Here is a 13,840-nt window from a genome sequence, read left to right as displayed (position 1 = left end):
AAAATATAATAATAGCATTTATTAACATTTGTATGAAGCACACTATTAAGCATTATCTCATTTAAAATCAACACCAACACTATTAAAAAAACATTTGCCAGCACTCTTTTGAGTAATTACCCTAGGTTTTTGCATTTGACTTTGGAAGTGGCACTGTACTGTACTATTAACTTTGTAAAAAATATCACAAAAGATATATTTTGATATCTCACCATTAGAGCCACACTAGGACAAATGCCCTAGGATAACAGTGTCATTGGTACTTAAAATAATAATAGTTGGACTCTGCTCAGCTGGTTTAGAGTTGTCCCATGCATCAAAAGGTCACCGATTGGATTCCCAGTCAGGGCACATGCCGGGTTGTGGACTTGATCCCAGGTAGGGGGCATGTAGGAGGCAACCAATTGATCTCTCTCTCTCTCTCTCTCTCTCTCTCTCTCTCTATCTATCTCTATCTCTCTATTTCTCTTTCTCTCTCAAAATCAATAAAAACATTAAAAAATAGTAATAGTTGCAAAAGGAAATATGATTTATTGACTTCTTTCTGTCTTCTAAGTAATATACTAGCTTATTTATGTAAACTATCATGCTATGTTTTCACAAAAGCCTTTTGGAAACAATTATACTACCTTGTCCATTTCACAGACAAGGAATCTGAGTTTCAGAGAGTTTAAGGAACATTCCCAACATCACACTGTACTTAAAATTGTAAATTAGGACATGCTCCGAAACCAGCTGATACTACTAGTTGTATGAAAATTTTGCTTTAAAATTAATACCTTTGTTAGAAACTTTTTTTTTAACTTTAGAGCATGTCCATATACTTCTTCTTTTATATAATGGTTATTCTGGCAACAACCAGACTGGCACTGCCATACCGAGTATCTTCCTTTCACCGAAGAACATGGAATTTGGAGTCAAACTACCAGGATTCAAATCCCAGCTTCTTCTTGTTAACTGTGTGGTGTTGGACACCTTATTTAATCTCTTCATGACTCTGAGTCCTCAGCTGTAAAATGGGGAGTATATGTACTCAGATCTCATTGGATTGTTGGGAGGTTTTAATGAGTTAAAATATATAAAGTGCTTATAAGAGTGCCTGGCAAATAGTAAGCTCTTTGTAAATGTTATGACGGTAACATAATCCTTATCATCATCACTCCTCAAAGGATGCTATTACTCCTCATAGGATGCATAAAGGGAAAGGTAATAAATATAAAATAATTCTTCAAAAATTTGTATCTAGATATGTAAGTCTTTTAATATGAATGTGTCAATGTACCATACTTTTTAGTAATGTACTATAAATGGCATGCTTATTGTTGAGTTAATTATATTATTTTAGATGTGGAATTGTAAGGTTATCCATTAATGTGTCCTATTAATTCTAAAAGTGTTTGTGATATAGGAAAATTTACTGTTTATTGTTCTTAAGAATTTTTAAAAACATCATGATTTGGTTGTCCTGGCAAGTCTAGCATCTGTCCAAGATATTAGCTCTGACCTTTAGTCTTATTTCAGTCTTCTGCATCAGCATTAACTTCCTGACTTGGACTGCTTTACTTCTTAGTGCCTTGTGGAGGAATTTTAACTAAGCGCAAAGGGACAATTTTGTCTCCTGGGTACCCCGAGCCTTATGACAACAATCTGAATTGTGTATGGAAGATCACAGTGCCAGAGGGAGCTGGCATCCAAGTAAGGATATTTAAAAATTTCTTCTTTTCATTGTGTATTTGGAATTAATCTTTTCAGAGATGATACGATATACATTATTGCTAAAGGTATAGCCTTTTGACTGACATGGTTGAATTTATTAGAAAGGTACTTATTATTAATTTTTTTTCACCTACAAGTAACAGAAGGACAATGCAAAATGGCAAAAACAATAAGAAAAATGTATTGCTCCACAGAGTATGTAATCTTGGGGTACGGTGATTCAAGAGTTTCTTATTTTCAAGGTTCAGTTGTGTCATTCTTGACCCAGGTGTTCTCCATCTCTCTGCTCTGCCATCCTTAGCCTGTTGGCTTAGTTCCTGGGCTTCCTTTCCCATGGCCTTGATTTGGCTGGAACAGCTCTATGCATAGCAATGCCCGATGCCCAAAGTCCGATGTCTCTGTCTTCTGTGCCTTTACAGTTAAGATAACTTTTCAAAAAACCTGCCAGCAGGCTTTCTCCCCTATACTATTGATCAAAATTGCAACCATATCCATTTCTGAGCCATGCACTGAGCAATAGCAAAAGATTTACTGTTTTTGGATTGACCTTTATAATATTTCAGAAAATTCAAAAAATTACTCGATAGGTGTCAGGAGTAAAATAGGTCAGAAAACCAATGAGAAAACATAAAATGCATATGTTCAGTCTTTTTAAGGGTATTAAAAATCAAAAGGTTGTAGATCTAACCTTACATTCCGATTGCATTCTGTGGCCAATTTATAAAATGGGAGATAACCAATCAATCCTATCTTATTAGCAGTAAAGTTAACATGGATGTTAGAAAAAAAATAATTTTGGAACAGGGAATCTGAAATGAGACAATACGTTTAGAATCTTCATAAAACATTTACTACATCATCTAACTCTGAAGATTAAAGCATCTTCTATATTAACATCGTCTTGTCCATTTCTATCTCATCCTAAAATAATGAGCACTCTGGCCTTTTCCTTCTAGTCCCTGCAATGTGGCTTCAGCACCCACTGCTCTAACTGAGCCACTTGCACAGTGATCACTGAGGACTAACTATCTCATTGAATCCATTGTGTTGCTCCTCCTGTTTATTCTGTGGGTAACATTCTGTCCTGGGATTTCCCCCTCACTCTTAAAACCCTTTTCTTGTTTCCATGGCACCAGTGCTCTGTTGGACTTTGTTTTGTTTCCTATAGCTGTAGCTCCTGCTTGGACATCTAGGGACAGGGCCCCCTCTTCCTCTTCAACTCCTCCAATGTGTGTGAGTTTCCAGGGCCTTGGTTCATCTCACCTCACACCACTCTCTCTGCCACCTTGTCTACGTCTATGTCCCCTGCTGCCCTTACGTGCTGATGCCTGGGACCTGAATCACACTAGACAATCAGAAAACATTTTTTTAAATTAAATGTATGGGGGTGACATTGGTCAACATGGTCATATAGGTTTCAGGTGTGGGTTTCTGTGTTACAAGATCTGTATATTGCACCATGTGCCCCCAAAACATTTTTTTTTTAAATAAAGGACTGAATAAATGATGATTTCAAAACTTAAATATCTAACCTAGACCTTTTACCTAAGCTGTATGCTATACAAAGTGTGGCAAAAGTAGGTTTACAGTTGTTCATATGGAAAATAATATGGTAATCTGTATAAATAAAAGCCTAAGTGACCGTCTGACCCTTCGAACAGCTGACAGTAGCTATGACACGCAATGACCACCAGGGGACAGATGCTCAACGCAGGAGCTGCTGATCTGCAGTGATTTAGTAGCCACAGTTCTCGGGTGACACACCCGGAACCAGAGAGGAGGGAGCCAGATTCCAGGGTGCGTCACCTGATAACTGCCCTCTCGCAATCCGGGACCCCTCGAGGATGTCGGAGAGCGAGTTTCAGCCAGATCTCCACAGGCCAGGCCGAGGGACCCCACCGGTGCACGAATTCATGCACCAGGCCTCTAGTTAATAAATAATAATACAAAAATAAACTCTTGTGTACTCACAACTGTAAACCTACTTTCGCCCCAAGCAACTGTCCAATTGGAAATTTTCTGCTAAACTTCTTGCTGGCATCTCAAATTCATTCTGTTCAAAATTGACTTCATTATTTTTTTCTCAAAATTGGGGATTTTTTTTCCAGTGTGCTCTGTCTCAGAATGAGTTCTAAATCTATTTAGTTGCACAAGCCAGAAATCTTGATGAGTTTTCTCTGTCCTCTACTCTTCACAGTATACTGTCAGCCTGTCTTCTACAAATTAGAGTGTATATTTCTTTCCATCTAGACTTCTACCCCTTAAGATTTGGTAGCCATCATCCCTGTCCCAGGTTCTTATTCTCTGTCAGTCTATTCCCCATAGGACAAATAGAGTAACCTTCTAAAAATATAAATCTAATACTATCGCTTCCTGCTTACAATACCTGGATTGCCTGTCCCTTATGTCCTTAACTCCTTGACACAGTTGATTACTCCTTTGTGCTTTGTGTCCATTCCTTGCCTATTCCAGTGACACGATTTTAGTTCTTTATAAAAACCTAGCTCTCTCTTGCCTCTGGGCCTTTGTGCGTGTTGCTCCCTCTGCCTGCAACACACTCTCCAATCTCCTTTTACTTGGCTACTCTTAATCATTATTTGTGTGTCTCAACTAAGAAACAGTTTCTGTGGAAGGCCTGCCATGAACTTAAGGCAAGATTAAGTCCCCATGCCATACGTTCTCATAGACTCCTGTATTTTCATTGTCAAAACACCTATCCTGTTTTACTGCTATTACTTATTTGTAAGGTCAGGAGGTTAGTAATCAGGTCTGTTATAGCAGATAGCACAGTGCTATTTTGAAAATGAACCAGTGAATACCTATCCAATCAGTGAAGTTTGGGATTATTTTAAGGAGTTAACACTATATGATGAACTAATAAGAAATCTGCAGCCCTAGCTGCTTTGGCTCAGTGGATAGAGCATCAGCCTGCAGACTGCAGGGTCCTGGGTTTAATTCCAATCAAGGGCACATACCTCTGTTGCAGGCTCCTCCCTGGCCCAGGCCCTTGTCAGGGCATGTGCAGGAAGCAACCAATCGATGTGTCTCTCTCACATCAATATTTCTGTCTTTCCTTCTCCCATTCTCTCTAAAAATCAATGGAAAAATATCCTCTGGTGAGGATTAAAAGAAGAAAAAAAAAAGAATCTGCAGAAAAGTATGTTATATATCACTTGTTCTAGTCAAACACTATTCAAAATTGGACACACATAAATGACACTATAAAATTACTGAGAAAGCATTTAGTTTAATGATTGCACTTTGGAAAAACAGTTTCAAATTTATCAAACTTACAGAGTGTGAAGCATATTGAACTTATAATTTTAAATTCTCTAAAGGACTACCAAGCACTTTTTTTCTAATTAACCTCTTGTAAGTATGCTAATTTTAGATATATCACTAAATCATAGGAAATTCTCTAACAGTTGCATACACACATACATATGTAATACATAACATATTTGAACATTTCACTAACTTCACCTTAAAGCCATCTGGCTAGTACACCAGGGATAAAATAATGCTGATCTTATTTTACTCTGTTGGAATGAATATATGTATGAATAAGGAATTTTATGAATTTCCAGTAAATCCTAAATGAGATGAAATGGGATAACCACTTGTGGAAAGAAGAGAAGAAACATTTGAAATGCTGAGCATCCTTTGGAAATAACCTCAACAAATAGATCAAATTTTTCTATTAATATTGTGTGTGAAGTTTGGGGGGGAGAAGGATACTCATTCTTTTGTTTGCCTGTTCATTTTAGCAAAGTATATGGAAGGGAGAATTCCAAAAGGACTACATTCAACAGTAACAGAGTTACGAAGCAAAGAGCAATCTTTACGTAATGAGCCACAGAAAAAAATATTGGTTACTTAATTGCCTCAATTTATAAAATGATAACCATTAACATAATATTTCACACAAAGCCAAATGGGATTTGCATATCTATATGAGGGATATCTGGCTTTAATAATTGCTAATTCATTACCTTAAAAAATTGTCCATGATGGATGACTCCTAATGCAAAGTACTTCCAAACACTGAATCAGTTGCTCCTTCTTTTTATATCTTTTACTTGACTCTTCTTTGTTTTTTGTCATAGTTTGTCCTCATTCATTTTACTTGTGTCTTATACACCCTTTATTATGCCAACCGACATTTATGATATGCCCAGAATCATAGTAGCAAATTGTATTAATCTTCTGTGGCTGCTGCAACAAATTACCATGAATTTGGTAGCTTAAAATGATGTAAATTTATTCTCTCACAGTGCTGGAGGCCAAAAGCCCCAAGTCAATTTAAATGTACTTAAAACCATGATGCTGAGAGTGGAAAGCCTCCACTCTCCCCCTGCCCAGGCTGCTGTGGGGGAATTCTTCCCTTGCCTTTTCCAACTTCCCGTGGCTGCCTGCATTCCTTGGTGTCTGGTTACATCCCTCCAAGTTCTGCCTTAGTGGTCACATTGCCTTCTCCTCTTCTGTCTGGGTCTAATCTCCCTTGGCATACTTCTTATTAGAACAGTCAGTTAGATCACATTCAGGGCGCACCTGAGTCATCCAGGACAATCTCCCTCTCTCAGGATCCTTAGTTTAATCAAATGTGAAAGAACATTTTTCCGTATAAAGCAATATTCACAAGCTCTGGGGATGTGGACTTGATATCTTTGGGAGCATTATTTAGTCTGCTGTGCACATGTATCTAGAACCAGAATTAAATGTATTTTCTTCCTCTCACCGAGGTAATAGGTTTTTCTGGAGATGTCTACATTCTTGTTCTTACCACCAATCTGATCTCAATCAGATTGGAAGTAAGAAAGAAAAAGATAAATTACTCTGAAATGGTGCTTTTTTCACTTCCTTCCCCTGTTCAAATCATACAGAATCTAATAACTTTCCCTATCTCAACACATATGACAACTGGGTAACTCTTTCTACTATTCCTGCCTCCAGCCTACTTTAGTCTTTCATTGCTTCTCACACAGGCTACCGCAATAGATATGAAAATTGTCTTTTCACCTTTATTTCCTTCACCCAGTGCGGTGCTCCAAAGCACAGTCTTGGTAATGCTCCCTCGACTCCCTTCTAAAACCTTCGGTGGAATACACTCCTCAGTTGCATAATTATTTTGGTGAATATAAACTGAGCACTATCCTAAGCTAAAAGTAATTGGATTTTTACAACAAAGTTATGAATCAAGTACCTTGATTACAATGATTTATGTAAGTAATCTAAGGCATAGTGCGTCACTACTCTTCCAGGGTGACACGTCAATAAAACCCTAGAGATTCTTGCAAAAGCTCCAGAGTAGAGGGAGCATGAAGTTGCAAATGCAGGCATTCTAACTCTAAAGTCACCTTTATTAATTCACTAAGCTCTGCTCTAACTTTTCTCTATTTTTCCAAACTTTGCATGCATATTTCCTTTTATGTAAATTCCCTCTACTGTGGCTAAATTGGATTATTAATGGTTCACTAAATCCACCTCAGGGCTTGACTTCTCTACATTTTTACTAACTGAATAATTTTTTTTTTTTTTGGAGGAAAATCTCACAGTACATTTAGCTTACCTTAAATGTCAGTTCCTGCAGGGATCCTTTTAAAGCTGAATGTGATCTTTGCTTTTCCTGAATTGAAGGGAAGGAAAACTCAGATAGACTTGATCATAGATTGAGGAGGTGGTCATTCTGTTACAGTCCTACGGCTTTAACTCTGGTCTTCTTCCTGTCCTGGAACATTGCCAGTGGGCATACTGCCTGTCGCTCAGGCAGGGCATGTGTTGCCAGGTGGCACTCACCCCTGGAAAGGAGACACTGGCATTCACTTTAGTGGAAGAATGGTGAGGGACTATTTTGTGGATTAGACATTTTTAATGAATGTGATTGTTCTAACTATTTAGTGAATGTGTCATGCTCACATTTATACATATTTTAGCTAAATAAAATAAGTGTATTTTCATGGTTATTCCTTTCCCTGCTCCAAAACTATAAAATCTGTGATAAACAAAGAGAAAGGTAGATAAGATCCACAGTTGTGAGGGTCCTGTGGGTTCTTGTGAGGCTCAAGCTGTGCCAGCTGAAGTGCAACAAAGTAACACATGCTCTTTCTTTAAATAAAATGTAGGACACCGAGAGAATTACACTCCAGCGTTTCCCTTCTCAAACTTACGGACTTTCACAGTGATTCAGTTATTACCCTTCCATTCATAAAATAAAAGATGTAGATAAATCAATCACAAAGTATCATTTTAGTCGTGTATATTGAGACCTATTAATTATGTGCATCAGGGAGAATAATGTTAAAACTTTTGTGTATGGTTAATTTTGTTTGATGTATTGAAAGTTCATTTAAAACTTGAAGTACTTTCTAGAAGGGTACCGAACAAAATGAATCATCATTAAGCTGTTTAATTAACCTAATAAAATAATTTGATAGGGAATTTTTTTAAAAATATAAAACGGCAGGAAATTGGACAAAGGTTATGCAAATAAAGGGAAATATAAGTATCCAGGATAATCCGAGGACAGGTTTTATTATAAGGTCCTACAGACTTGTGGCCAAGAAGTCTGGTTGTTTCCTCATAGCTGAAGAAAATGGGAAAACTCAATCAGTGGCAAGAATCTATACTCCAAAGCATAGAAGTTAGCCAGTCATTTGGAACACGCATTGGGATCCTAGCTCTGAGACATCAGATTACCGCAAAGCTTTTAATAAAGTGAGTGCGCTGAGGTGGTGACAAGCTCAGTGTCATATCCATAGTGCACACTGCTGGATGCCCCATAGGCCTTTCTTAAGACAGAAAGCTCGTGCGGGCCAGGGCCATAATGGTGAAGTTCAGTTCTGTTCGATTTCTTGTATGAAGGGCCAAAGTGATGTGATCCAGGCTTTGAGCTATTTTGTTAGAAATACGTGTTCTTAACAGTAATTACTGTTTCACAGGTACAAGTCGTCAGCTTTGCTACAGAACATAACTGGGACTCTCTGGACTTTTATGATGGGGCAGACAACAATGCTCCAAGACTCGGAAGTTATTCAGGTAAATAAGGGAGCTGAGCTTAAGCAAAGTACAGTTACACTTAGTAATTTTACAGTCTCTCTCTTTTAAAAAAGTGTTTTCTACAACCCTGACTTGATGGTTTTAATTTGCTTTTTATAAACTATATGCAATGAACTAAATCACAAAGTTAGATGCTCGAAAGGCATTACAGGTAATGAAATAGAAATGGCTGTTTAAAACCTTACTATGTTTTTATTATAATGGTGTAAGTATTTATTGATGCTTTTATGTTAAAGGTAATATTTTCAGTTGTGCTTCAGCAATTATATGTGTGCTGTGCCCCTTACCCTCAAAAAAAAAGAGCAATAATAGTTGAACATTAGACATTTCCTGGTAATTATGGTATGCATATAGTTGAATGCTATGCAGCCATTAAAATAATTATAGAGACTGTGTAACAACGTGGTCAAAGCTACAATGTACTACTGAGTGGCAATAAAGAGAATATACAATTATTTCTATTAAATGAATGAGATTATATAAAATTAATGTATATATGTTTTGACTAGATTTAAAAAAAATTATGCAATATCTAACAGCTTTTTTTTAAGCATATAAGAGATGAAATGAAATTTTATTTTAATTGAAACTATATATTTTACATTAACTTTAATTATACTTTAACTAGTGGCGCAGCACACAAATTCGTGCACATTGAAAGGAAATTAATTAGAAGGTGGCTGGCAGGGCAGGACTGAGAAAGTAGGGCTGGACATGCCCTAGAACCAATCTCCCATGGTCCCTCTCCAGCAGGTTGCACCTGGGGTGGTGCAGTGGCTTGGAAGGCATCTGTGGAGTGAGCAGGGTCCCTCCAGCAGGTGGGGTTCCTCAGCTTGGCTTGTGGGGATTGGGCCAAAACCAGATCTCTGACATCCTCAAGGGGTCTCAGAGTGCAAGAGGACACTCTGCAAAGTTGCTGTCATACAGGGTGTGGGACGCAAACGCAAGTGTGCAGTAAACCAGATTTGAGGCCGATAGTGCCCCAGCAACAACATAACCCATGGCCGAAGGTGGAATCGTGTGGCCCCAAGAGGAATCGGGCTCCTCCTCTCTGGTTTCAGGGGTGCGTCACCCAAACCACCACTGCCAAGTCACTGCAGCTCGGCAGCTCCTGCATTGAGCATCTGCCCCCTTTGTGGATAATGCGCGTCATAGCAACCGGTCAAACGGATGGAGGGAGGGACACTTAGCATATTAGCCTTTTATATATGTAGATTATACTAGAAATAGAAACATAATCTATTAACTTATACATTTCAGATATACTGAAATAAGTTTGAATGTTTCAAGTTTATATACACACACACACACACACACACACACACACACACACACACACACACATACACTATAGGCCCGGTGCATGAAATTTGTGCATGGGGCGGGTGTCTCTTAGCCCAGCCTGCACCCTCTCCAATCTGGGATCCCTCTCACAATCCAGGACTGCTGGCTCCCAACTGCTTGCCTGCCTGCCTACCTGATTGTCCCTAACTGCTTCTGCCTGCCAGCCTGATCACCCCCTAACCACTCCCCTGCCAGCCTGATTGATGCCTAACTGCTCCCCTGCCAGCCTGTTTGCCCCCAACTTCCCTCCTCTGCAGGCCTGGGTCCCCCCAACTGCCCTTCCCTGCAGGCCCGGTCACCTCCAACTTCCCTCCTCTGCTGGCCTGGTCACCCCTAACTGCCCTATTCTGCAGGCTTGATCACCTCCAACTGCCCTCCCTTGCAGGCCTGGTCCCTCCCAACTGCCCTCCCCTGCTGGCCATCTTGTGTCCACATGGGGCAGCCATCTTGTGTTTTGGAGTGATGGTCAATTTTCATATTACTCTTTTATTAGATAGGATATATATATATATATATATATATATATATATATATATATATATATATTTTTCTTTTTTAACATTTTTTATTGGTCTTTAGATGAGAAGAAAGGAGAGAAAGAAACATCAATGTAAGAGCAAAACATCAATTGGCTGCCTCCTACCTGAGACTGAGCCCAAAACCCAGGCATGTGCCCTGACCAGGAATTAAACCAGCAACCAAAGGGCGCCCAACCAATTGAACTACACAGGCCAGGGATTTAATAGATTTTCAAATGGAGTATTGTAACCAGTTTTTTTAGCATCACCATTGAGGAAAGTAAAGAAGAAATATCTAGAATAGGAGTGATTTGATTTAGTCATAAAATACATTTTAGATATTTAGACAGGAATCTTTTCTGAAAAAAATTTTTATAAAATTTGAGTATACATTTGTTTATAATAGATTAGGTGTAATACATTCTTAAGAATGAATACACAGATGAAGATGATAAAAAGTGGTCAGTAACATGCTCGTGATGACTGCATGTTAGCTCTCTGTGAGGTTTGTCACACATTTCCTCATTTGGTCTTTCTAGCAGTCCTCATAGGTGATTGAAGCTTAGAGAGATCAAGTTGCCCAAGGTTGTCCAGACAATGTTCAAATCAGACTGGAATCCAGCTGGTGTGACTTCAGAGCCAGAGACTGAAACTTAGATCCTCAAAGGGACGAAAGGCAGGTCAAGGGACCTTTGAGTTTTTGTTAATCTCTCTCTTCAGTGATTCAATTAGGACACTGTGAGCTGAGATCAAAAGCACTTATATGTTCTGTAATGAATTTGCAGTGATTTCTTTTATAGAAGAACTAGAGGCCCGGTGCACAAAATTCATGCACTCGGGTTTCCCTCAGTGTGGCCTGTGCCCTCTTGCAGGATGGTGGCCCTCAGTGGATGTCTGACTGACGGCTTAGGCCCGTTCTCCCCAGGAGGTGCTGGCCTAAGCCAGCAGTCGGACATCCTTAGCACCATCACAGAGGCGGAAGAGGCTCCTGCCACTGCCGCTGCACTCATGAGCCTGGCTTCTGGCTGAGCGGTGCTCCTCCTGTGGGAACACATTGACCACCAGGGTGAGCTTCTGCATTGAACATCTTCCCCCTGGTCGTCAGTGTGCATCATAGCGACCGGTCATTCCACCTTCAGGCCGAAACTGGCTCTCTGACATCCCCCGAGGGGTCCCAGATTGCAAGAGGATGCAAGCTAGGCCAAGGGACCCCACTGGTGCACAATTGGGGCCAGGGAGGGATACAGGGGGTTGGCCAGCCGGGGAGGGACCACAAGAGGGCTCCAGGGCATGCCCAACCTATCTCGCTCAGTCCTGATCATTCAGAACCCCAGCAGCAAGCTAACCTACTAGTTGGAGTGTCTGCCCTCTGGTGGTCAGTGCACATCATAGCGAGTGGTTGAGTGGCCTTAGCATATCATTAGCATATTACACTTTGATTGGTTGAACGGCTGACTGGACGACCGGACACTTAGCATATTAGGCTTTTATTATATAGGATCAGTGATAAAGGTCCACAGAGTTGCTCAAAGTAAGTGTACAATAACTAGTTACTTACCAAAAAAAAAATATTTGTAATACTATCAACTGATATGTTTTTTGAACTTTACCTTAAAATATACAATTGACACTTATATTTATGCTTCCCATTTGAAACTGCTTGAGTTATAATCTTGGGGTCTTTAACTATTTCTCAATGGTAAGTAGTCAAGAAATATTAAGCAGATTATTTTATATTTTTACTCAATAATTGAATAAACTAGTTTATTTCCTTTAGAAGTTTAGAAGAACATCATCATGATGCATTTACTGAAAAACAAAACTAACACTAGCTCGTATTTGGGAGTTTTTGAGTGCTAACTATCAGCTTTGCTATCAGAGTGTAAGAAACATCAAACAGATGGCCAAGAGACATATGAAAAAACTGCTCAAAGTCACTAATCATCAGAGAGATGCAAGTTAAAATGACCATGAGGTATCGCCTCACACCTTTCAGAATGGCTAACATCAACAAATGACAAGTGCTGGCGAGGATGTGGAGAAAAAGGAACCCTAGTACATTCCTGGTGGGAATACAGACTGGTGCAACTGTTATGGAAAACAGTCTGGAATTTCCTCAAAAAATTAAAAATGAAACTGCCATTTGATTCAGTGATCTCACTTCTAGAAATATAGCCTAAGAAATCCAAAGCATCAGTCAGAAAGAATGTATGCACCCCTCTGTTCATAGCTGCATAATTTACAATAGCTAAATTCTGGAAACAGCCCAAGTGCCCTTCAGTAGATGAGTGGATAAAAAAGCTATGGTACATTTATACCACGGAATACTATGCAGCTATAAAAAAGAAGGATCTCTTACCCTTTGAGACAGCATGGAGGGACCTGGAGAGTAATAGGCTAAGTGAAATAAGCCAGTCAGAGAAAGACAAGTATCACATGATCTCATTTATATGTGGGATCTAATAAGCAAAATAAACTGATGAACAAAATAGACTGAGAGATATTGAAACATGCAACAGACTGACGTATTTCATAGGGGGGAGGGGCAAAAAGAGATTAACCAAATATTTTAGGTGCATATACTAGTATATACAGAATCCATGGACACAGACAAGTGTGATGAAGGCCTGAGGGTGTGGGCATGGAGTGTTGGGGAATCAGTGGGGGGATAAAAGGGACATCTGTAATAATTTCAATAATAAATATTTTTAAAAGAAATATTAAGGTACTTGACCTGTTATAAAATATATTATAATAAAGGACAATAAATGAATATATCCTCTGAACCCTTAAGCTAATATACCATAAAAATCACCTGCAAACTTTAAAATTAAGTGTATGGAATATTGAAGTCCACATGAAATTCAAAACATCCATTTTAGCCCTGGCTGGTTAGGCTCAGTAGATGGAGTGTTGGCCTACAGAGTGAAGGGTCCCAAGTTCGATTCCGGTCAGGGGCACATGCCCGGATTGTGAACTCGGTCCCTGGTGCGGGGCGTGCAGGAGGCAGCTGACCGATGATTCCCTCTCATCATTGATGTTTCTATCTCTCTCTCTCTCTTCCTTCCTCTCTGAAATAAATAAAAATATATTTTAAAAAAAACAAAACATTCAGTTTAGGTGACCATAACACTTACTACTCTGACTTTTCCTAGCTCTCAGTGTTCCTATCTATTTTTAGGCAGTAATGTAAAATGATCTCAAGG

General features: G+C 39.2%; 1 protein-coding gene across 3 annotated transcripts in view; it reads left to right on the top strand.

The window, feature by feature from the left end:
- CSMD3 (CUB and Sushi multiple domains 3) overlaps positions 1-13,840 on the top strand; it is a gene marked incomplete at both ends in the record, with an annotated part of 911,147 nt that overhangs the window by 763,473 nt on the left and 133,834 nt on the right. For all 3 annotated transcript variants that reach the window (XM_079795927.1, XM_079795926.1, XM_079795925.1), the window contains 2 exons: positions 1,571-1,695; positions 8,655-8,751. In XM_079795927.1, the coding sequence (XP_079652053.1) occupies positions 1,571-1,695; positions 8,655-8,751 (222 nt within the window). The remainder of the gene's footprint in view (positions 1-1,570; positions 1,696-8,654; positions 8,752-13,840) is intronic.

Source organism: Cnephaeus nilssonii (assembly GCF_951640355.1).
Source record: "Cnephaeus nilssonii genome assembly, chromosome: 18".
Taxonomy (NCBI): domain Eukaryota; kingdom Metazoa; phylum Chordata; class Mammalia; order Chiroptera; family Vespertilionidae; genus Cnephaeus; species Cnephaeus nilssonii.
The sequence above is the reverse complement of the archived record's forward strand: the minus strand, read 5'-3'. Positions and strand labels throughout refer to the sequence as shown.